The 25584-nt window shown below is 42.9% G+C and overlaps 1 protein-coding gene across 1 annotated transcript in view; it reads left to right on the forward strand.

Annotated features, from left to right (window-relative positions):
* Window positions 1-1742: 1742 nt before the first annotated feature.
* Window positions 1743-25584, forward strand: part of SETD7 (SET domain containing 7, histone lysine methyltransferase) — a 53383-nt gene continuing 29541 nt past the window's right edge. Inside the window, exons 1-2 of the mRNA XM_003928033.4 lie at window positions 1743-3017; window positions 11825-11954. Of these exons, the coding sequence (XP_003928082.1) occupies window positions 2978-3017; window positions 11825-11954 (170 nt within the window). The 5' untranslated portion in view covers window positions 1743-2977. The remainder of the gene's footprint in view (window positions 3018-11824; window positions 11955-25584) is intronic.

Raw genomic sequence — 25584 nt, forward strand, 5'->3', positions numbered from 1 at the left:
ACTGTGGGAAAGAATGTGATGGAAGCAGATTTGGGGCCAGTCGATGCGGGAAAGTGGAACAACTCAGAAATGCTCTTCAGATTTGAACTGAAACAAAGCACTTTGCCAAAACACAGGAGAAGAATCCAGTCTGTGAGAAAGACTCAGCACTGTTTATATAAAACAGAATATTCCTATCTGCAAAATCATTGCTGACAATGCTTAACCCACATTCTGTACCAGGCACTGTGTTGTGTTCTAGGACCATAAATAAGAAACAGTCGGTCTAGAGAAGGAGACTCGAAACATACACAACATGATTTGTAAAGATACAAGTGGATCTTAAGAGTCATAAAAACATTTGCCCCAGCTTTGGGCCCAGAGCCAGCAGGAATGAATGGTGGGAGAAAAGGGATGGGGCTGTGTCCCTGCTGCTGCCTGCCTCATGTGCAGATCTGGCAGTTTTCACCTCTCATCACTACTGATCTGCTAGAAAGACCCTGCTCATTTCCTGTCCCTGCCTCCTGCAGGTCCAGAGGGCCCCTGCTTCACCAATGGGGGCCATGGGCAGGGTTTCAGGTGTCCTCAAGGTAGTAGGTAGAAAGGGAGTGCTTGACAGTTTGGGTGCTTAGTACAGGCTGGGAAAACCTCACAGCACTAAGGGGGCAGGTGGACACTTGCAACTTGATTTCTCCCCTCTCCCTCACCCACCCTCATACCCACCCACTATGAACCTGTGTCTTCCATCTGTCTTGAGAGGAGATTTCTTCCAGCCTCCCAGCCCTACCTCACTCCCTTTGAGTAAGAGAATAAAGTCTTGTTGCTGCTTCCTTGAGCTTTCGGCATCGTTTTTGCCCCTGCAAATCAACTGGAAACTGGGGAAGATGAGTACCTGGTATGTTTGAGTGCACCAGTATAATATGCAAGTGAGGAGGTGATATGTAAAAAGGGAAAGAAAATAAGAAAAAAAAATCATATAATTCAAAACCAGTGAGTGAGCTCAGTAAATGATGGCTTTTAAAAAAACAGATATAAAATCCTGTTTCTGTGGTTCATGTTTGAAAATGATGTAACCTAAAGTGGCTCTTTCATCATCCACTGCAGGAACACCTCCGTTTAGCCTTGAACTCCCAGTATCTGCTCTGGAGGGCTTTAAGGAAGTCAGACCTAAGCCAGGAGACTTCAGAGAGGTCTAGACTAAGCTAGAGGGCGTCTTGCTTGAACCAGAAAAACCTCAGAGTTGTCTAGCCTAAGCCCCAAGGACCTTATGTCAATAGCTAAACCTCTAATTTGGAGGAATTCAGGCTGCCTGGCTAAGCTCCCAAGACACCTCTGCAGGTGAGTAGCACCAGGACTCAAGTCTCCTCATTTCTGGTCCAGGGCTCTCCCATCTAAAACAATCAAAGGGGCTGGCATTCCTGGAAGTGTGTGGGGCTAATGTCCCTAGCATCGTTCTCTTTTCATAGAGGAAAAGCTGACTTTAAAAAAGAAGCCGGCAATACTTTATAAAAATATCTACTGTTTAAGCACAGAGCCAAAAGCAAGGAGTAGTCTCCCGGGCGCTGGAAGTATTTTGAAATCCCCAAAGTCTCATTCATTGTTCAGAAAACAAAATGGAACTACTTTTTTTGTTTTGCTCCCTCCTCCCCTCCATGCAGTAGCTGTTCTTGGCAGGTGCCCAGAGCGGCACCCGGTAATTCCACGGTACATTGTGTACATTTGCATCTGTTTAATCGGCTATTTACAGGCGCCCTTTACCGCCACCTGTAAGAGGCAGCGCCATCATGACATTAAGTGGCTGGGCCGGAAGCCGGGTGCCCAGTGGTTTTCTCCACTTGACGACGCCTGAATCTGTGAAGTGGTTGGCACTTGGAGAAACAGGGAGACAGCTGGGGACATCACACGTAGAGGGCGGGAGGCGCTGGAAGGAGGCGCGCCAGACGGAGGGTCCTTCCTTCCTCCGTTAGCTCCACTCGGCGGCTCCTTTTCCACGACCACAGCCTCGAGGAGGGACCTGCCGAGCCTTCGGTGCGGTTTGTTTCCTGCCTGACAAAGAGCCCGAAGCCATTTGGATTTGATGAATTTCTGAATCACCCGAGGGCCTGGCGACCCGAAGGAGGGCGAGGACTGGGGGCGCTGTGGAGGACCCGTCACCCTGCGGAATTCGGGCCAGAGAACAGCTCCCAAGCCTGGGAAATCGTCTTGCGGATGTGATGCGGGACCGCGAGGACACCTGCGCTCCCGTGCGTGCCGCACTCGTGCAGCTCCCGGTGGCGAACCGGGTGAAGCGAGGGCGAGGGTGAGAGGAAGTCCAGGCGCCAGAGCGGCAGAAACGCTTCCTTAGTTTCTCTGCCACTTTGGAGGTTGTGGGGCACGGACAGTGCACGGCGGACTTTCAAGTTGCCCCCGGCAGAACCGGAGGTCGGGAGCTGGGAGCCCCCACGGGCGGTCCAAGTGTCCGCGAGAAGCCCGCGGCGCCCAGGACCGCGTGGCACGCTCGGGGCGAGCCAACCCGCACCTAAGCAAAAGAGAAACGCTGACGGGCCGGAGGGGGGTTGGTCAGGACGCAGAATACGCGCGGCCTCGGAGCGCCTTTCGTTTTAAGGAGCCTTACTTCAGGAAAGGGACAGGGAACTGTCAATCAGCGAGGGAGGGAGCGCACCGGCGCTGGGTGATGTCAGCGGATCAGCTGCTTGATAACAAAGAGGGGGTATTACAGGAGAAAGTTGCAGCGGCGGCGGCGGCCAAGGAGGCACCCCAGAGCCTCCGAAGCGAGGGGCAAGTGGGCGAAGGGAGGGGGGACGGCTGCTGCCGCAGAAGCTGAAGGCCAAGGAATTGAAAGGGTTGTAGGGGGAGGCAGCGCGAGCCAGCCCCGACTGCTCCTCCTCTTCCTCCTCCTCCAAACTCGCGAGCCCCAGAGCTCGCTCAGCCGCCGGGAGCACCCGGAGGGACGGGAGGCAGCCGCGCAGCCCCGAGCTGGGCAGGGTCCCCAGCCGCCATGGATAGCGACGACGAGATGGTGGAGGAGGCGGTGGAAGGTACAAGCATTTTTCCGGGGCCCGGGGAGGGGGCGCAGAGGGCCCGGAGCGCGGAAGGAGTGGCGGGCAGAGAGCGGCGCGGCGCCGGGCCCCGCGGCCGCCACTGTCCCCTACACGGGTGGCCCGCTGCCCGGCTAGAGCGGGGGCCCAACAGCCACGGTCACGCCGCCGGGAGCGCGCACTGCGCGGCGGGGCGCAGGCCGAGAATGGGGCTCCGCCAGGCCGGGGGCGCTGAAAAGGCACGGCCGCTCCATCCCGCCCGGCCACAGCCTGCATCCGCCCTCGGAGTTGCGAAACCTGCCCTGCGCGCTGGCCTTTCCCCTTTCGGGCGCGGAGGGTGGGTGCAGTCCGCAGGGCAGCCCCTTGAGGCCGGCGGATTCCGCGGAGCAATCCCCTAGCCCGGTTCGGCCACCCCGATCCCCTCTCCGGCCGCCAGCCCTTCCCTTCCGCTGCCTCTGCGCCCCGCGGCAGCCGCGGCCGCGTCCGGGTAGGTCCCCGGGCGCAGCGCACGGGGCCGGACCAGGCACGTGGCAGCTGCGGCCCAAGACGGCCGCTCTTAGGAAAAGATGAAATCGCCGGGCGACGGACTAGGCTCCCGACCCGGGACTCGAACGCGCGTCATTCGAGAAGCGGGCGGCCCTCCCCTCGGCTGCCCCCGAGCGAACTCAGTCAGGCCGTTCCCCTCCCCCTTCCTGCATCCAAGCCGGGGTGCCGCCGCCACGCTGTGCAGGCGCGCCGCGAGCCCGCACCGAAATTGCTTGGTGACACTTAACTTTCTGAATTCCATGCCGTGGCTGTGGGTGATATCACCGCCTCGGTGTCGTGTTTCTCCGCCCCTTCTCTTCTAGCGCCCCTCCCCCGACTTTTCTTGCCACTTTGTTTTGCTGAGTTTCTCCACCTCTTTTTTTTTTTTTCCCCCAGTTCTGAAAAAACGATGTGGGGACGTTATACAATCTCGTTGTTTGTATCATGGGATATTATGATTTTGTGACAGCGAATACTAATACTCTTTAGCGTATTTATTTGGTTCCATTACACACAGTACGTCGTGATGTCTTTCAGTGTGGTGTGGTATGATACCAGAATGTTTTAAACCAGCATGTATAAGTAAATAATTTTTAGCTGTTGGTTGAATCTGGTTTCTGTCTGATTTGTATAAACACAAGTTCTGACGAAGGGTAAAGAAAAAAAGTGGGGACACTACAGATGCATAAGGATACATGGTTCTTGTAACATTGGGAAAAATCAATATTAATGTTTTCATAAACATAAGTCCCTTTACAGTGCTTCTGAGGTCTTAAGGGGAGATTAAGCAGACTAATAGTCCTGAACTCTTGAAAAAATATCCAATGTAATGTCAATATTAAAACTTATTTCTTCGTCTAACTTCAAAGCCAATTAAAGAATGTGTGGTTTTGTCAAGAAAATTTTCACTATGTTGTGAACTCACAGAGCTAGCTATTTTTCTCTCTATAAAGCCAATGTTGGGGCTTACTGGAGCCCAGATACATTGATTGAGTTGATCCACAGGAAGCCTTCTAAGAAGTTAAAAGTTAGTGACTTCTTCTGCCTCCGTGTTGTGAAAGATAAAGGAAAAATGATCTCGGATTGTCAGGGCTTGCTCTCTTTCTTCAACACTGACTTTTACTTGTAAAAATTAAATACAAATCCTTGATAGCTTGTAGTGTTCTCGGTGTTAAACCACATTTATTCCCCTTTGATGCTGTTTACAAACATACGTCTAGTTGTCCATGGTCCTCAGGCTCCTTTGCAGACTGTGACTAAGAGCTTTAGAAATGTATCGTTATTGTTTTTTGAGAATTCAAATTCAGTCCACTGAATTTGAAACAGGGAAGTTTATATAAAGAGGGATGGTTTTGTTTTATAGGGTGATCATCTATATTATTGTCCAAAATCGGTACCCCCCTTGAGAATGAGAGGGCACGCTATTAATAATGATGCTGGGACAAGTAGCTTAAGCCTTGAGTGTCTGGGACAATCTGGGACACATGGTCACTCAGTTTTAGCTAACTAAACAATTAAAGCAGCACAGAATCTTTAAAAGCCCCTAGAAGCATCTCAGGCTCTAACTTGCACAGTGCTGGGAGTGTGTGTGTGCACATGCAGTCAGCTGTACCTGTGTGTGTGCCTTTCTCCAGCCATTCTTGGCCTTTTCAGTGCTGTTTGCAATGGTCTTTACATAACATCTAACACTGGCATGGGAGACTGGTATAAACTGCTTCTGCTCTTTCCCAAAGAGAAGCTAGTCTGAATATCTTGGTGTTTAAGTACCAACTAATCTACCTCTTTCCATAAACAGAGCCTCTGTTCTCAGTAGTTTCATTGTCATAGCTATTATTATCGTTGCTATAATTGTTTAGTTCTTATTAAGTGCAGGCTCTGTGCTGAGTGTTTCACAGACATTATCCATTCAGTCTTATGCAGTCTGATGAGGTGGGTACTAATATTATCCTAATTTTACAGAGGCGGGAACTGAGGCCTACAGAAGTTAAGAACTAATCCAAGAACACTCAGTGAGGTGGAGAGACTGGCTTGGGCTTCCAGAACGTCCCGTCCACCAGACCAAACTGTCTTCCCACATTTTTTGTTTTTAATGAGTTAGTCAAATTTATGAAACACTTGATAACAGTTTGAAAGCAACAGTTAAATGTTATGTCAGTGCCATTTTTAATCAGTGTAACTCTGTAGAGGTTGGTTCTGATAGAGTTCAGTGACTTTCAGAAAAATGTATTTGGGGAAAAAGAATTTAACCTGTGTCTTGTGCAATAGATAATCTTTTTTCTTCTTCATTAGAGATTTACTCTGGAGACGAAATGAGTCTCTTCAGGACTTGAGTTGAAATGTCTGATATATCATGTACATTTGGTTCTCTGTCAGGGTATGATTGTAACTCTGGGAGAGTTCTGAACTCAGGGTGGACAAATCCCTGAGGTGCAGGGAATGGCTGAGGGTATACCAGGAGAAAGTGTTCTGTGTACTGTGTTGGCTGGGTTCCTGTGGGAATGCAGCAAGCCCTGGGCCTCAGAGGGCCTCAGAGCTCCACCTGAGCTCCGGGGTGGCTTTTGGAAAATACTTTAAGACACACTGGTTCAGTAGAGAGTGATGTTTAGTTTTCCAATGTTATTCCTCTGGGCTTCTGGAAAAATAAGTTTATGACAGCTTCTATTTCTTTGTCTACCCATGGATACAAAGGTGAATATGTTGTGGTCTCTAATATAATTTCAAATAAATATATTTATACAGATGAATTGTGATGGTTGAAAGGAAATAAAAATTCCTTCCAGCTTAGGGAAGTCGAAGGGAAAGATTTTTCCGGAAGTGGTGCCATAGAGCTGAGTCAGTTTGAGAGAGGAACTTTGAGTGAAGACATGGAGGCATGGAATTTTGCAGGCGCAGAAAACAGTCATTTGCTTTTGCTGCAACACAGAGCTTACAAGGAGAAAAGTGGAGGGCGAGACAGGGAAGGGAGGCTGGGTCGCAGGCTGAGAGCATGAACTGTGTGCTGGAAGCCATGGAAGCCGTGGGAGCTCTTTAGAGAAGGGAATGACAGGATCAGAGCTCTGCTCTGCGAAGACAAACAGGCAGTGGCCAGCAGGACAGTCAGAGGGGCTGACACAGCAGGTGAGCTACCTTAAGGTCTCTTGGCAGTAGTTCAGATGTGCAGTTATAAGGGCAGGAAAAACAGAAGGGCCTGGAAATGTGTAGGAGACGTGGAGGAAGAATGCTCAAAAAGGAGAAATACTGGAACAGGGGGCCAGAATGAAAATAAGCAGCTCAGTGTGCCACTGCCACAATCCCCTCAAAATATTAAGAATATTTTTTAACACTCTCCTGAATATCAGATTCTGCCTGTCTCAAATAAGATTGCTCATGCCCTGTATCTAGGAAAAATGCATGCAAAGTGTATTGGTAGCACCCTTTCTGTGTGGGCCACACATTGAAATTATGACCCTCACAGCTAATAGTTGAGTCCTTGCAAACAATTACCCTTAAAAATAAAATTATCCAGGTAACAAACTTGCATGTGTACCCCTGAATCTAAAATAAAAGTTGAAATAATTTTTTGAAAACTTAAAAAAAAATTAAAAATTTTTAAAAGACCAAAACATCAAGCTATGTTTTTAACAGTCAGTGATTAAATGCATCACCAGGAGGGCACGCTCTTCGCATTAAACAGAATAAGCTTGCCTTTTATTATTACTGGATTTTTCTTTTTCCATTTGTTTATTTGTTTTCTTTTTTTTAATGAGATGGGGGTCTCACTGTGTTACCCAGGCTGATCTCCTGGGCTCAAGAGATCCACCTACCTTGGCCTCCCAAAGTGCTGGGATTGCAGGCATGAGCCACCACACCCAGCCTATTATTTTTGTTTTTAAAAGCAATGTTCTAGTCTACAAGACCAACAGTATATGTGTAAGGGTCTCTGGTTGTAAGGGAAATACTCACACGCCACTCTCAGATCTCTTGTGAGTAAGCCTGAGGCATTAAGCAGCTGGGTGTCTAATCTAGAGGGAATTTACTTTTGCTGAGACTGAGATGTACATTGCTGCTTAGAATATAGGCCTGGCTCTTATCAGATTCAGGAAGAAGCTCCTTCAGAAGGAACTGGAGGGGAAGAATTTTACTTTGTATCTATTCAATAGATGATAATCTTAGAACAAAGTGACAAAGTAGACTTGTGAACTGATACCTTTTTCCTGTAACTTCTGTAAATATTTAATATCATGCTACAGACAGATACACAGAACATTAGCTGGGGGAAGCTTATAAACACAGAGCAGGCATTCAAGTTAATTTTCCCTGTTGCTTGGGCCTCGTATTCACCCTCTGTTTAGTGGGAACTTGCCTGGAAGGCTGTTGGCTGACTTGGCGCATTTTACAAATTGACCTCAAGTAGAGCAAGGAGGTCTAGTGTTTCCCTTCAAGTTAGGTAACGCTTGGAAGTGATAGGACTTTGCACCCAGGATATGCTGTTGGAAATCTGGTAGTTCTATGTGAATGACCTTAACCAGAAAGCCTTCCACTTCCCTGCCAGGGACCTGGGGGTTCCTGCATTTTTAGAGGTACCTTCTTATCATCAGCAAGGAAGAATGTGTTCAACTCGTTTGCCAGAGTCTAGAGTGGGAATTAAAGGATTTGGAGAAGGAGCTTTCAGTATTCATCAGCACACTCGGAGTGGTAATGTCTTTTGGGCAAGTCTTATAAAGCACTGGTGTCGTCATCTGTAAGATGAGAATATGGGAGACTATTTTGAGCCTTAAATTTGATAACAGGAAAGCATATAACCTAATGCCAGATCATGGTAGGTTCATACACCTTTTTTTTTTTCACCGCTCTGCTGTTTTTCAGTACACCTGTGCATTAAATTGTCTTAACATGACAAAATATTACATGATATTATTGTCCAAAGAGTACATGATCTTATTGGCGTTAGAAAAAGAGTTATATCAGACTCTAACACTAATGTTGAAAGAGGATGTGAGTGCTCTGCAACCCAGTCTCTTTGTTTCTCATGGAAAATCTCTATTATTGTTTTGGTTGTAGCTGCTGGTTTAGATATAAAGTTCTACTACGAGGGAAACTACTCCAGGATATTAAATATTCAGAGTGGAAGTCTCGAATGATCATAACTCTTAATCATTAGTTCTTTTAATTGATAACACTCGAAGGATGTAAAGAAAACAAAACAAGCCAGGAAGGGGCTCCTGCTGTGGTCTAATAGATTTCATAACTCTCTCAAAACCAGCAACCTAAAAGCCTTAGAATGTCAGGAAGGGGTCACATGTCCAAGCACCTCCTTAATGTGCAAGGTCACCTGAGTAATGGCCATCATTTGGTAGCTCTCCCCCTGTCCCTGTTTCTCCCAAGAAATTAAGAGGGTAATCATCATCTGCCTATTGAAAGACATTGAGGCCAGGTGTGGTGGCTCATACCTGTAATTCCAGCACCCAAAGTGGGTGGATGGCTTAAGCCCTGGAGTTTGAGACCAGCCTGGGCAACACAGTGAGACCCTGTCTCTACAATTTTTTTTTTTTTTTTTTTTTTAGCTAGTTGTAGTGGTATGACCTCTAGTCTCAGCTACATGGGAACATGGGAGGGTGAGGCAGAAGGATCACTTGAGCCCACAAATTTGAGGTTACAATGAGCTTTGGTCTTATCACTGCACTCCATCCTGAGTAAGAGTAAGACCCTCTCTCTGCAAAAGAAAGGAAGGAGGAGGAGAAGGAGGGAAGGAGGGAGTGAGGTAAGGAAGTAAGGAAGGGAAAAAAGGAAGGAGGGAGAGAGGGAGGGAGGGAGGAAGGAAGGAAGGAAGGAAGGAAGGAAGGGTGGGTCAATCCTTCATGGAGTGCGGTTGGCAACTGGGATCAGTACTATCCTCCAAGGGCTTATAGTTTGTTATAGGACACTTTCAATTGTCCCTAATATCTAAATTCCATTGCTGAGAGTGCACTGTCAGTGTTTTATTCAGAAATAGGACAGGGTTGAAGGAAGGCGGAAGTTAATTTATATTGGAAAATTGTTTTTCCTAGTGTTCAGATTTATGGTAATTTCTCTCAATCTGAAGTGGAATAACAAATTTTATCAAACACAAGCTTTTAAAACTCTGAAATATGTGAACTGTTTTCTATGATGAAAGCATTTCCAGCAAGTTAGTAAATACTCTAGTTTGAGGCTAAACTGATTATTTGGTTATTAATACCCAAATCAAAAGTAGGACACTGAATTTATACGCCTAAATTTAACCTGATCACAACAACATTTCACTAAAAAAAAAAAAAAAAAAGCTCTTAGCAATACACTGAGTGGCTTTTTTTTTAATGAAAAGAAAAAAAAGCAAATTTATTTCAATGAGAGAAATGGTATCAGATATTTAGAAGATAAGTGATTTCATATGACTCAGATGTCATTGCATTATGTCATGTTCAGTTAGTTTTTGGGCAAGAGGAAAGCAATTACGGCCTTGTTCCCTTCTGACCATTAATTTCCTGGTCCTTTCCTCTTTTGTATTAAGAGGAAGGAATCCATATTGATTATGAATTATTTAAGTAGATGTGTTTTATTGTAAGATGTTCTAGGTAACCCATTGAATACAGAGTCAGATGTAGCAATAAAACACTGTATTTGCTTACAGTTATTTTATGTTTATGCAAATATGAATGCAAATAAAGAGCATATTTATTCTTTTTTTTTTTTTGAGATGGAGTTTTCGCTCTTGTTGCCCACACTGGAGTACAGTGGCACAATCTCAGCTCACCACAACCTCTGTCTCCCGGGTTCAAGAGATTCTCCTGCCTCAGCCTCCTGAGTAGCTGGGATTAAAGGTGCCCACCACTATGCCCGGCTATTTTTTTTTTTTTTGTATTTTTAGTAAAGATGGGGTTTCACTGTGTTGGCCAGGCTGGTCTCAAACTCCTGACCTCAGGTGATACGCCTGCCTTAGCCTCCCAAAGTGGTGGGATTACAGGTGTGAACTGTTGCACCTGGCCGCATATCTATTCTTATAAGAGTGTGTGTTTACCATGTCTTCCAAGGACTAATATTATTTTATCATGTTAGAATAAATTATTTTAGGAGACTGAAGCTTTCATTGTGGTAGTATGGTCTGTGTTTCCTTTTATGCCTGTGCGCCATCTGGAAGCTACATTTCAATGTTTAATGTCTCTGCATTAGACACAGTGTTTAATATTTTCATACCTTTTTTATCCATGACCCAGGTTATTACCCCAGGAAAAAGCCAGTAGAATAACTACTGCCTTCATTTTGACCCACCTTTGCAAAATCAGCTCACCAGAATGATTGGGAAGACACCAATAAAGTGATTCCTGGGTTTTGTAAAACATGTAGATAGTAATAAAAAGCCTAAACATTGGCTTTAAACATCAATATTAGACTATACCAGTATTTGACCTAGGAAGAACCAATGACATAAAGGTCCATGTAATAACTTCTGCTGATGTTCACAATCATTGTTTAAATGACCATGTGTATATCTCTGACTCCATATAAAATACAAGCCCTTGACACACAATGGCAGAGGGTAGATGATAAGCTTACTACTAAACATTCACAGCTGAAAGATTTTGTAAAGTAAAGCAATAGGTTTAAGGTCAAACTTAAGTCTAAGGGGAGAAAGACTCTGGGTTTCTGTGTTTGTACGATGAGATGTATAAATCTTAGGGCTGTTTTAAAGACATGGATATGTCTCTTGTGCAAATATAACAGTCACAGTGAGATTTTCAGACTGGCTAGCAGTCCTCTACATCATACTACAGAATGATATATAAAATCATATTGCATCCTTAATATTCTAGAATTAGACAATGTATTGCAAAGACCATGTATGTGGTAATTGACTGTGGAACAGTGGAATCTCAACTGCACTTCAGTTAAGCATGAGAAATTGGAGGCATCAATTCCAAATATGAGAAGGACTATAGGGGGAGTACTTGGTAAATAGTGACATGCCCTGCAGTGGATATTACTGATAGTGAGTCTCAGTTCCAGGTAAAAAGCAAGCTTATTTAAAGTTCACATTCTGGAATGTGTCTAAGTCTGTTCTGGACCTGTCAGTTCACCAAGTGTATATAACAGTCAATTTGGTATTGCTGGCACCGATGAGGTGAGAAAACTTTGCATGCTGACTATCGCTTCATGCCAGGGAGGGGACTCTTTGGCTGCTGGAGGGGAGTTGGGGGGGACTTGTCTGGCAGCATCTGAGTGCTTAGGCATCAGACGGGAGCAGCACTGAAGATGTTAAGGTTTGCCTTGTGGTTCCCTTTCTCCAGGGCACCTGGATGATGACGGATTACCGCACGGGTTCTGCACGGTCACCTACTCCTCCACAGACAGATTTGAGGGGAACTTTGTTCATGGAGAAAAGAACGGACGGGGAAAGTTCTTCTTCTTTGATGGCAGGTAACACTCACAGTTTTATTTTGTTCTTTGGGGGTACTGAATTATTTTATGTAAAGGATAATACAAATGAAAGAATTCAAGTGGAAGTTTTTCTACAGTTTATACAATAGGTATAATTAACCTCTACCTGTAGTCACTGCTTTGGTGACTGGGGAAGTCACCCTGTGGTTATGGGGAAGCCAGCCTAAGGATTTCAGGCGTCCCCAAACTTTTTACACAGGGGGCCAGTTCGCTGTCCCTCAGACCGTTGGAGGGCCGCCACATACTGTGCTCCTCTGACCATCAATGAAAGAGGTGCCCCTTCCTGAAGTGCGGCAGGGGGCTGGATAAATGGCCTCAGGGGGCCGCATGCGGGGACGCCTGACTTAGATCTTATCATCACTGTCTCCCAGAGTGTGCTTGGCCAAAAGATACTAGATTCGGGGGGCCCCCATCTTGCATAAGTTGGTTACATGGTCACCCAATTCTTTAAGGGATTTCACTTGATCATTCCAGTAGCGCTTCTCATGAAAGTCACACAAGTGGGGATAGTTTTTGTCAGTGGCCAGTTTGCACAGTTCCAGTAGAGTCAGATCCACGCCTTTTCCCAAGGGTCACACACAATCCATTGCGTTCAGCATCCTTTCCCAGTTGTCACGGTCTGGCTTCCTAGTACCCTCAAGGAAGATTCCGCCACCTTGTTGTTCTTCTGCTTCATCGGTTTCTCAGCCTATTGCCTCTCTTCATGAGACTGATGAAAAAATACTTGGCAAAGTTCTTCAAAGCCACGTTATTGCAGTCTCAGTAATAAGACATAAACAGGTACACACAGGAGGCAGCTCTCTAGACTTCAGTTTTTTACATGCCTGTCTTTGAGATAATTGGTCTTTTTGTGTGGTAATTTAACACTAATGTCAGAACTATTATTTTCCACAGTCCACCTCTCGTTAAAGCATCTTTCACATCAGGATTTCTTTTTTTTTTTTTTTTTTTTTTTTTTAAGACAATTTCACTCTTGTTGCCCAGGCTGGAGTGTAGTGGCACTATCTCGGCTCACCGCAACCTCCAACTTCAGGGTTCAAGCAATTCTCCTGCCTCAGCTGGGATTATAGGCATAAGCCACCACACCTGGCTAATTTTGTATATTTAGTAGAGATGGCGTTTCTCCATGTTGGTCAGGTTAGTCTTGAACTCCTGATCTCAGGTGATCCACCCGCCTCAGCCTCCCAAAGTACTGGGATTACAGGCGTGAGCCACCGAGCCTGGCCAGGATTTCTTTTATTTTACTCTCATCCCCCATCTGAGGACGCTGAGAGGCAGAGGCTCCTTACCTGCTTGTGATAGATAGGAATGACTGTAGGAAATTTTTCTTTCAAGGAGAGATGGGGTTGCCCTGGCCCAGCTTGCCAACAGTGACTTTTAAGCCCTGTCAGCTTCAGGAACAAAGAGTGACCATGTGAATTCCTCAAGCGTTTAGTGGAATTCAGAGCCACAAAAGGGCCAGCTATTTTCAGACCTGTTGATTGGGTAAAACAAAAACGGACTTTACCAAAGCAGGTTATAGATTCTGTGGGATACCACACCACTTACCAAACTCCGGACATTGGTAATAGGCCAAAGCTTCCTTTGGAAAAGAAACTGTCTAAGCTGACAACTAAAGGGTGATCACAGGGATGAGTTTGTGACCTAGAATCTCTTTTCCGTAGGTGAAGTGGGTTGTTTTAAAGGGGGTAACATTTCTCAGGCTCTCAATGATCTGATACAATGAGGGGTGAGAAAAGCAATAAAAACCCACTAAATAACTTTTGTAAAACTGCATTTGAATTATAATTCCAGCCTTCTTTTTCCCATTACCCCTAACTCCACCTTTTTGTAAAGCAGAGTTTTGCTTACAAACTGTAAATTTTAAATTGTCAGATATTTTACTTCCTTTCTTTTGCGCAAGTGGATACTTGAGAGCCGTAGAGGCCCCTTTCAATATGTTGGTATTGGCCGGGGCATGTTGGCTCACGTCTATAATCCCAGCACTTTGGCAGGCTGAGGTAAGAGGATTGCTTGAGCCCAGGAGTTTGAGAACTGGCCAAGGCAACATAGTGAGACCCTGTCTCTACCACCAGGTGTAGAGACACTGGGACCTGTGGTCCCAGCTGCTGGGGAGGCTGAGGCGGGATGATCGCTTTAGCACTCCAGCCTGGATTACAGAGCAAGACACTGTTTCAAAAAAAAAAATGTTGCTATCAGGGCTTTTCTCTCCTATGACTCCTTTAACCTATCCAGAGGGAAACACTCCCTGCCCCATTTCCACTGTAATTTTTATAGCTCTTTTTTTTCTGAAAAGTGTCACTTTTAACCTGATTCTGCAAATTTTTTAAAATTCATTCAACAAGTACATATTTATGTTAATGTCTCCTTCATCTTCAAGGGCAGAGGTTTCCTTGAGGGCAAATTCTGTGTCTATTATGTCTTTTATGCTTCACAGCACTTTCTCTTAATTTGATGCTAAAAAGAAGTCCTTGGTAAGGGAGAGTGGGAGCTGAAAGAGAGGGTAGAATTCACCCAGAACATCCCCCACCAGCCACACACACACACACACACACACACACACACACACACACACACACTTTAAATCTGGTATTTTGATGACGATAGCCAGTAACTGATGGACTCTTTGGGAAAACAGTCCAGCAGATTTGTTTGAACTTGGTGTTGGTTACCTGCTTGCTTCACGGGGCTGATACACAGAGTACTGATGAGTTAGACTAAGCTTCTGAACTAGAGTGCCGAGAATGAGCTACATGTTAGCTCCAAGATGCTGATCCCCTCAGCCCTAGGATAAGATAGCCAAGTGGAGCCTGAGACTTCCTGAGCACCTGTCTTCTTGTGTCCAGCTAGTCACTTCTAGCCCAAAAGAGCTTCATCCGCTTACCCCAGTGTGTCATACAAAGGCGTTAATTTGCAGGTGTGTCATGACATGAACAAACTGAACCACCAGGCCAAGTTGAAGCACTAACCGAGTAACTATCTATAGGCTAGAGATACATTCATTGATTTTTTTTTTCCTTTTGAGACACTAATTCACTATTTTTTTTTTCTTGAGATGGAGTTTCACTCTTGTTACCCAGGCTGGAGTGCAATGGCGCGATCTCGGCTCACCACAACCTCTGCCTCTTGGGTTCAAGCAATTCTCCTGCCTCAGCCTCCTGAGTAGCTGGGATTACAGGCACGCGCCACCATGCCCAGCTAATTTTTTGTATTTTTAGTAGAGACGGGGTTTCACCATGTTGACCAGGATGGTCTCAATCTCTTGACCTCATGATCCACCCGCCTCGGCCTCCCAAAGTGCTAGGATTACAGGCGTGGGCCACCGCGCCCTACTAATTTTTTTTTTTAAGATGGGGTCTCACTCCATTGCCCAGGCTGGAGTACAGTGCCATGATCATGGCTCACTGCAGCCTCAACCTCCCTGGGATCCGGTGGTCCTCCTACCTCAGCTTCCTGAGTAGCTGTAACTACAGGTGCATGCCACCATGCCAGGCTAATTTGTTTTGTATTTTTTGTAGAGATGGGGTTTTGCCATGTTGCCCAGGCTGGTCTCAAACTCCTGCACTCAAGCAATCCACCTGCCTCAGCCTCCCAAGTGCTGGAGTTACAGGTGTAAGCTCTTGTGCCCAGTCTAATCAATTCATTGATTTTTATATCTACCACTCAAACACCTGTGGAGATGTTGATTAAATAGCAGAATCAAGGAATGATAGTGTTAGCAAGGACCTCAGGAGACTATCTCGGTTATCTTCATATAGATGGGAGTTAATACCTCAAGGGGGAAATGTCAGTGTCATTGGTTTCATTACACATGATAGAGCAGTATGGTGACAGGATCTCAAAAGGTCAGCATCTTTCTTAAACCCAAATACTGATCATGTTACAAGACATCTGCTAAAAGGATTTGCTGTAAAAATGAGGGAGATAGTCTTGTAACTGAAAAAAAAGGCCAAGAATAGCTTATAACTGAAAAAAAAAGGCCAGGAATCTACCAGGGCTTTCTAAGGGAGATGTGGGATTTGATTATGGAGAAGTCAGTTGTTTCTACGCGAAGCAGTTTTTATTTATATTTGTCTACTGGTTTTTCTCCCTGTTCCCACCTCAGGTTTTTAGAGTGTGATGTATTAGGTAAAATTAAGTGGGAACCCTTTGACTTTACAGTCACCAACCTTTGGTCTGGAAAAATTCCTTAAAAACGGCTGACATTAGGTTTTGAAATAACAAGCGAGGAGAGACACAAACTTGGTATTGAAGAAAGTTGTTGAAACCTGTTACGCTGGTTTATCAAAGAGTTCATCTGCAATTGCGGAAACCCATGTTTGGAAAGAGACAAGGAAAATCACAGTGTAGTAACAGAAGACTTGGCCCAGTGTTTTCTAATCTTACATGAAAACTGAGCCCCAGTATATGATTTATGAGAAGTATCCAAACAAGTATAAACATATTAAGAAAACTCTAGAATTAGTTTTTCCCTGGACAGCGAATGAGATAAATCTGAATAAAAATTTCAAATATTGGTCGGGCGCGGTGGCTCAAGCCTGTAATCCCAGCACTTTGGGAGGCCGAGGCGGGTGGATCACAAGGTCGAGAGATCGAGACCATCCTGGTCAACAGGGTGAAACCCCGTCTCTACTAAAAATACAAAAAAAATAGCTGGGCATGGTGGCACGTGCCTGTAATCCCAGCTACTCAGGAGGCTGAGACAGGAGAATTGCCTGAACCCAGGAGGCGGAGGTTGCGGTGAGCCGAGATTGCGCCATTGCACTCCAGCCTGGGTAACAAGAGCGAAACTCCGTCTCAAAAAAAAAAAAAAAAAAAAAAAAAAAAAAAAAAAAAAAAAATTTCAAATATCCAGATAACCAGGAAAAATGGCCCTGTGAAATTTTTAAACTAAATTCGTAAATAGAAGCAAAATATTTTATTTTATTTTTTAAATTGCAAGCATAATAAATGCTTAGTGGAATTTTAAAAATTCAAGAAATACAGAAATGTAAAAAGCGGAAGGGCTCCCCCACTTTTTTTTTAAACCCCAACCCATGCCATAGAAGTAATTACTGTTGGCAGAGAATGTATGCATCTTAACTCAATATATTCAGGGTCAAATACAGAAACAGGTTTTTTTTTTTTAAAGTTTTAATTTAATTGACACATACTTGTACATTTTTCTGGGGTAAAGTGTGATGTTTTGATACATAAATACATTCATTATGTAATGATAAATCAGGGTAATTAGCATATCCATCACCTCAAAGATTCATCATTTCTTTGTGATGAGAACATTCAAAATCCCCTCTTCTAGCTATTTTGAAGTATACAATACATTATTGTTGACTATAGTCACCCTATTATGTAATAGAACACCAGAACTTATTCCTGCTATCTAACTGTAACTTTGTACCTGTTGACCAGCCTCTCCCCATCCGTCCCTCCTGCCTTCTTTTTCCCCAGCCCCTGTTAACCTCTGTTCTATTCTCTACTTCCGTAAGATCAACTCTTTCGGATTCCCCACATACAAGTGAGATCATACCGTGTTTGTCCTTTTGTGCTTGGCTTATTTGACTTTACGTGATGCCCTTTAGGATCATTCACATTGTCACAAATGACAGGATTTGATTTTGTTTTTATGCTGAATCGGATCCCATTGTGTTCGTATACACCACATTTTCTTTATCCATTCATCCGTTAATGGAAACTTGGGTGGATTTCATATCTTGGCTGTTGTGAATAGTGCCGCAGTAAACATGGGAGTGCACATAGCTCTTCAACATACGGAAGAAATAGCTATTTCTAAATCAGTGTAAATAGCCAAAATGTACATTGTTTACCTGTTCACAACTGTCTCAGATTCAGAATGTTGGCTAGTTTTGAGATCGTAATAGAGACTTAAGTCTTTTCTTCATTATATGACAAAATGTGGAACAGAAAATCTAGGTTACTACAACCAGCTTATTAAATCAGAAACCTAAAGTCAGAATTCTCATGCTTTACCAGATGGTTTACCCTACAAATGAGGAATGAATGAGAACATAACCTTGTTTTAAAATATTGTTCTTTAAGCAGCTATTGTGTCCATTTCCTGCTTCCTCTATTAAAAGGAAAGAAGAAAATTATCCTGAGCTTCAGTAACTGGGACTCCTTAACATCCACTCTGGGCCCGAGATAAAGGAATTTATGCAGCATCGTGACAGGCATCTTGAGGCTTTATTGGTGTGAATCTGGAATCTGTCAGGCACCAGTGGATTTGCTGGAGTACCATGGGTGTGTTGTAAACTTGCAGTGTTCAAAATACTTTGATATACACATCTCTAATTTTTATACTAATCTTCAATTCTGAATGTTTATTTTCAGGTATCTTTCCTTAATTGTTCTTATTTTGACCATGATTTATAGACCTAAAGGCAAGACTTTTCACAGTCCTAGAATAGTAACAAAAAAGAGATATTTCTTCAGATTGACTTTGCATGGGCTGTGGAATATTAAGGTCACGTGGTTTTTAACCTAATTATGGGGTGGAGATGAGGTAATTCATTGAGATGTATTTGTTTATATTGTTGATACCTCTCCTTCACATGCCAATTAGATTTTGAAGAACTTACGACTCTATGGCTTCATTCTCCTGTGCCCAAGTCTTTTCTGATATTGCTTGGCTACATTTGCCAAGAGGGCGCCTTGTAGTTTATAACAGGCCAAATAACCTAAGCAAGGTCATCCATCTGATGAGCCACTGAAAAAGGATGGCATTCTCCAGGTGTCAAGTCTATACAGGATTTCTTGGTTTCAGTTTTCAGAAAGTGCTTGATCGCAATTCACAGAAATTGGAGTTGCATTGGACTTCTGAAGTCATGTATTCCAACCTCCCACATGAGGCAAAAGTTCCTTTCATGCTCCTCACAGTCCTCTAGCTTTTCTTGGAACCACACTTGGCAAATATATTCATCTGTATTCCAACAAACAGTTCTGATTGAGGCAAAAAAAAAAAATTGTGACATGCAAGAAGAAAGAGAGTGGAAACGAAATGTATAATGCTGAATGTCTACCATTTGCTCAACACTGGACACACGGTCTTCCTAACAATCTGGGAGGTTGGTTTTATAATCCCATTTGACATACGAAGAAACTAAGGCACAGAGTGACTGAGTGACTTGCCCCAGGTGACCTAGTTAAAAATGATTGGAGTTAAGACTCACACCAAGGAGAATTCAGTTCTAGAGCTAACCTTCTTTTTCACTACATCTGCTACCACCTTCCAACTGGAAGCAGGGAAATAGCTGTGGGCCTGACTGCCTTTCTTCCATGCTTTAATTTTCCTTGAAGTTACTCATCAGCTATAGTTGTGAAATGTTCAAAGGAGTCCTGGGGTGAATTCGGTTATGCTCTTGTAGGGCCCTTAACAACTTGAGAGGAACTTGGAAGATTGACAGAAGGGTTTCCTAGGGAATCAATTCAGAAGAATTCTGTTTTAGCTATTTGGCCTTCCTGAACTTCTGTTTTCTTATTTGAAAAATGGAGATCATTATACCTGCTTTTCAGGATTGTTGTGATTGAATGAGAAATTCTGTTAAGACCCTTAAAGTGTGGGACACTTAGTAGGTGCTTGGGAAAGAATGGATTATTATTATCTTTTATCATTATTGTTACTATTATTATTAATTAATAATTATTAGGAGAGTGTTGAGTCAGTTTGGGCTTCTATAACAAATTCCATAGACTGGGTGGCTTACACAACAGAAATTTATTTCTCACTTCTGGAGGCTGGGAAGTCCAAGATCAGGGCACGAGTACATTTTGTGTCTGTTGAGGGCCCTGGTTTGCAGATGTCTATCTTTTCATATCATCATCACACGGTAGAGAGTAAAGGGAGAGAAAACAAGCTTTCTGATGTATTTTTATAAGGGCATTAATCCCACTCAAGAGGGCTCTGCCCTTGGGACCAAATCACCTCCCAAATGCCCCATCTCTGAAAGTCATCACATTGGGTGTTAGGATTTCAACATAGGAATTTGGGAGGGACACAAACATTTAGTCCATAGTGGAAAGTTTTCTTGAGGTTTATTTTTAGAAAGCAAAAGCAAATATCATTATTTGTTCTTCAAATATTTTACTGTTATATAGAGGCTTTGTAATAATTGGATCTATAGTAGATTCATAGATCTTCTCTTAGGGGTTAAAAAAAAAAAAAGAAAACCTTAAAAGATAGACAGTGCATTATATTATATGGAAGCATTAGACTTCTCCATCAAACTTGCTTCAACACCTTGGAAGAAGTTGAAGTTTCTGGCCAGAAATAGCTCTTGCAGATGGGTTGGAGCTCCTTGTTGCTGTTTGCAGTGTTTCAAAAGATAATATATGTTGTCATATAAAAGATTCCTAAAATAATGTTTTAATACTAAGGGTCATAATTCAATTTGGTTAGAGATGGGAATTTAGGGAGTGACTATTCATTTTTTAAATTCCCTCTTGGTTATTGTATTGCAATGGCTGACAAAAGGAAGGGAAAACAATGGAAGGAAGGGAACATAATTTCGGCCCCAGAGGTGGAAAGTTCAAAATCTTCTAGACCCCAGAACCATGAAGAAAAGCCAACACTATGAAGTCTCTAAGAACACTTTTCTATATTCAGATATTAGCAGCAAGTTTAATGAAAATACAGAAATATTTGAACAAAATGCAGATGTGTCTGGGAAAACAATTATAAAATTTCTCCATTTCTTTGTAAGTTAGATTTCTTTATTTAATTGATTTCTAGAATTTAACTCTTAAGTACAAGAGCTTTGATAAAAACAGCCAAAATTGGTCTATCTGCAGGAAAGAAATTTAATTAAAATTTATGTTTTAATTTCCTCAACATTTTCCGGTTGTTTGATTCAGATGATGGTACCAGAAAAATCAAACAACTGAAAGACCATTTTTGTAATTTCATCACATACTAAAGAATCTGCCAAGATGTTAAGAGGAACTTTAAGAAAATACAAGTTAAGCAGGTTAAGAACATTATGTATAGTATGATTCCGTTTTTATTAAAATAACAAAAACAAAAGGTAGGAAAATGCATGGTATAGAGGAAAAAGTGGCCAGGCATGGTGGCTCACACCTGTAATCCCAGCACTTTGGGAGGCTGAAGCAGGTATGCTACTTGAAGTCAGGAGTTCAGGACCAGCTTGGCCAACATGGTGAAACCCCATCTCTACTAAAAATGCAAAAATTAACCAGGCATGGTTAATTACACCTGTAATTCCAGCTACTCGGGAGTCTGAGGCAGGAGAATGCTTGAACCCAGGAGGCAGAGGTTGCAGTGAGCTGAGATCACCTCACTGCATTCCAGCCTAGGCAACAGAGTGAGGCTCCATCTTAAAAAAAAGAAATGAAAAAAGTCTTAAATACTATGTGTCAAATTGGGAAAGAGGACTGAGAATTTCTGCTTTCTGCATCTTAGTACTGGCTTAAGTTGCTTTTTCTGTGTTTGTTTTACAATGAATACATATTACTTTTTTTTAAGTTAAAGAGGCATTTATTTCATTCTTCTTCCAGTCAATTGAATCACTCATAAATTATTGCAGGTAAGAATCTTTCTTGCTTGTTCTTTTTTTTTTTTTTTTTTCTTGAGATGGTTTCTCTCTTGTTGCCCAGACCGGAGTGCAATGACTTGATCTCAGCTCACCACAACCTCTGCCTCCTGAATTCAAGCGATTCTCCTGCCTCAGCCTCCTGAGTAGCTGGGATTACAGGCTTGCTTGTTCTTTAAAAATAGATTTAATGCAGTTTTACAAATTTCTTTCTCTATTTCAGTGTTTCATAACTGTTTCTTTGATGATGCTTTTTAAATCCAGTTTTTTAGTAGAAAGCTTGCCATCATACACATGAATATGCATGTTTAATAATAATAGCTGTTCTTCATTTAAGCAATCACTTTGTGCCAGACCATATTCTAAGCATTTGATACATGTTAGCCCACTTAACTCTTTAGACAACCCTGTTAGTAACCCCGTTTTACAAATGAAGAAATGAGGCATAGAAAGTTTAAGAAACTTTCCTAACAGCCTATATGCATATCTAATTCATATAAAGAATACTCCCTGTGCTTGAATAACAAACACTGTTATGTTCCTTCTCAGTCTTCTCTTCTCAATGCAAAATGATCTCAGTTCCATTTCTATTCTTTTGCTTAGGAATTATCAACATGAAGTTTCTATGTTAGGGGAGGGATCGTGGATGCATATTTCCTAATTTGTTCCCATAAAGGGCTTACAGTCTAGTTAGAGAAACAGGACACGTAAATGTAACATCAATAAAGACATGGAGTGTTCTGTAATAGTACATGCCTAGGCTCTGATGAGTAATGTGCACGGCAGGGCTGCCAAGATCAGGACAGATTTACTTTGCAGGAAAATGAGACTCCCCGCGGACAATGAGTAGGCTCTGTTTAAGACAGTGACCAGCAGACTTGCTCCGAAACCCAGCTCTCAATCTAGTTTCAGCAAGAAAGATTAGAAGTTTATTTCTATGTACCCACTTTTCAAATAGAACCAAATATTAATATTTTAATGGCTACAAAATAATGTCATTTTCCTATGGCTGCTTTCTTTTCTTTTTCTTTTCCTTCTTTTTTTTTTTTTTTGAGATGAAGTCTCACTCTGTTACCCAGGCTAGAGTGCAGTGGTGTGATATCAGCTCACTGCAACCTCTGTTCCTGAAATCAAGCGATTCTTGTGCCTCAGCCTTTCAAGTAGCTTGGATTACAGGCACCTGCTACTATGCCTGGCTAATTTTTGTATTTTTAGTAGTGACGAGGTTTTGCCATGTTGGCCAGGATAGTTTCAAACTCCTGACTTCAGGTCATCCTCCTGCCTCGGCCTCCAAAGGACTGGATTACAGGTGTGAACCGCCATGCCCGGTCTGTTTTTGTTGTTGTTGTTGTTTTTTTTTTTTTTGAGTCAGAGTCTGGCTGTGTCACCCAGGCTGGAGTGCAGTGGCACGATTTCAGCTCACCACAACCTCTGCCTCCTGGGTTCAAGCAATTCTCATGCCTCACCCTCCCGAGTAGCTGGGATTACAAGCATGCACTATCACCTCCTGGCTAATTTTTTTATGTTTAGTAGAGGTGGGGTTTCACCATATTGTCCAGCCTACTCTTTTTTTTTTTTTTTTTTTTTTTTTTTTTTTTTTGAGACGGAGTTTCGCTCTTGTTACCCAGGCTGGAGTGCAATGGCGTGATCTGGGCTCACCGCAACCTCCGCCTCCTGGGTTCAGGCAATTATCCTGCCTCAGCCTCCTGAGTAGCTGGGATTACAGGCACGCACCACCATGCCCAGCTAATTTTTTGTATTTTTAGTAGAGACGGGGTTTCACCATGTTGACCAGGATGGTCTCAATCTCTTGACCTCATGATCCACCCACCTCAGCCTCCCAAAGTGCTGGGATGACAGGCTTGAGCCACTGCTCCCGGGCTCAGGCTACTCTTAAACTCCTGGCCTCAAATGATTCACCTCCCTCAGCCTCCCAAAGTGCTGGGATTACAGGCATAAGCCACCATGCCAGGTGGCTTCTTTTTTTTTTTGAATAGAAAAATGCCAGAGATTTCAGAATATTATTATCCTACAATTATTTTTGTTTTCAAAAAAGAAAAATAAAAGAAAAAGAGTAATAACTTTTTTTCCCCCTGGCTGATCTTAAGGATTTAAAAAGCTTTCTCACTTATGTTTTACAGAAACCAAGGAAAAATATAGTGTGGAAGCTAAGCTATATAAAGGTCAGTGAGTAAATTTTCAATATGAGCAGAGCTTTTTAGAGCAGGGATCAGCAAACTTTTTCTTTATGTGGTGAGAGTAAAATCAAGGCTCTGTGGGCCACATACAGTCTCTGCTGTAGTGATTCAACACTGCTGTTGTAGTATGAAAGCAGCCATAGATGATATAGAAAGGAACATGCATGGCTTTGTTCCAGTAAAACTTTATTTACAAAAACACTCAGCAGGCCATGGTTTGCCAGCCTCCTCTGGAGGAATCAGTTATAGAGAAAGGTAGTGTCTTGAATGCCATTCTGATAAACTTATATTTTATTTCCCCAATTTTTGGCTGAGGATTTTAAAGACATCACTGTTATCACCCTGGAGAACCCAGTTTATGTGTATAATATGCCCCCTTTTGTCATCAGGTTTCATCCAAGTTACTATTAAAAGTTGCCAAGAAAGCTAAGCTGTGGCCTCAGGCAGATGGCTGAAAAAACACAGTAAGATTTGCTTTCCAGTGCCTTAAGAATTTGCATTTGTGTACCTTGAGTCAGTTGGGCTAAGAGGGAAATAGCAGTTTGTCCTTAGTACTGTGATAGATATGTGAAGATGGGCTCCATGGGTAAGGGAGGATAGGACAAGCCACAGAATACAGTTGGGGGAAGTGTGTTCAAGTCCATATTGTTTTTTGTCTGATTTGCAAGACCTATGCCTTGTAGATTTGATCATAACCCCAAGAAATATTGGCAGACTAGTCTGTCAGGGACTAATGCTACCCAAACACACACAGGAACATTTTGAATGCTGCTGTGAAGCCAAAGTCAATAGGGTTGCCAGGATAAGCAAATAAAAATCTAGTTAAAACCAGGACACTCAGTTAAATTGGAATTTGCTCAACAAAAAGTAAGTATAATTATGTCCCATTCAATATTTGGGACACACATAAACTAAAAAATTATTTATTGTTTATCTGAAATTCAAACTTAGCTGGCATCCTGTATTTTACCTGGCAATCCTAAAAATGAAAATAAATGAATAGTCTTTTTGCACTACATAAACAATATCATTATGTACCTCGATTTGCACCCTTCACCAAGGATTTCTTTTTTAATTGTAGCAGTCTAATGACATTTGAATCTCATTACTTCCAACCTCACTGTTTTAGAATTTTGCCTATTTGTGCAAGAGCTATGCTAAAGTGTACTTTATTCTCGTCATGAATTTAGGAAATCTATTTGTCATCGATAGTACAAACGAAACTGAAAGAAAATGATTTATCTCCTTGGGAGACTACATATAGCGTAATTACCATGTAACCAGAAGCTACTGTTATTTAGAATAGCTTTTCATTTAATAATTATAGATCATTCACAGTTGCTCATTAAAATAAGTCAAGACTTGACTAGGCAGATGCAGGTGCAGCCACCTAAGTTCCCATGGCCCACTTTGCCTTCATCTGCTCCAGTTCACAGTGTGTCTTGCCAGTGTCTCCTATACCATTGTGTTTGTTTTGTTCATCATCCCCTCTAAAGCCTCACACAATGCTTGCTACTGAGAAGGCACACTAAAATGTTGACTAGTCGTGACTGGGTGTGGTGGCTCACACCTGAAATCCCAGCACTTTGGGAGACCTTGAGCCCAGGAGTTCAAGACCACCCTAACTAACATGACAAAGCCTCATCTCTACGAAAAAATACAGAAATTAACCAGGTGTGGTGGTGCGTAACTGTGGTCCCAGCTACTCTGGAGACTGAGGTGGGAGGATGGCTTAAGCCCCAGGAGGTTGAGGCTGCAGTGAGCCTTGATTATGCAGCTGCACTCCAGCCTGGGTGACAGAGTAAAACCCTGTCTCAGAAAAAAGAAAAGAAAGTTTACTAGTTGAAT

This window comes from Saimiri boliviensis, chromosome 3 (assembly GCF_048565385.1).
Source record: "Saimiri boliviensis isolate mSaiBol1 chromosome 3, mSaiBol1.pri, whole genome shotgun sequence".
In the NCBI taxonomy this organism is placed as follows: Eukaryota; Metazoa; Chordata; class Mammalia; order Primates; family Cebidae; genus Saimiri; species Saimiri boliviensis.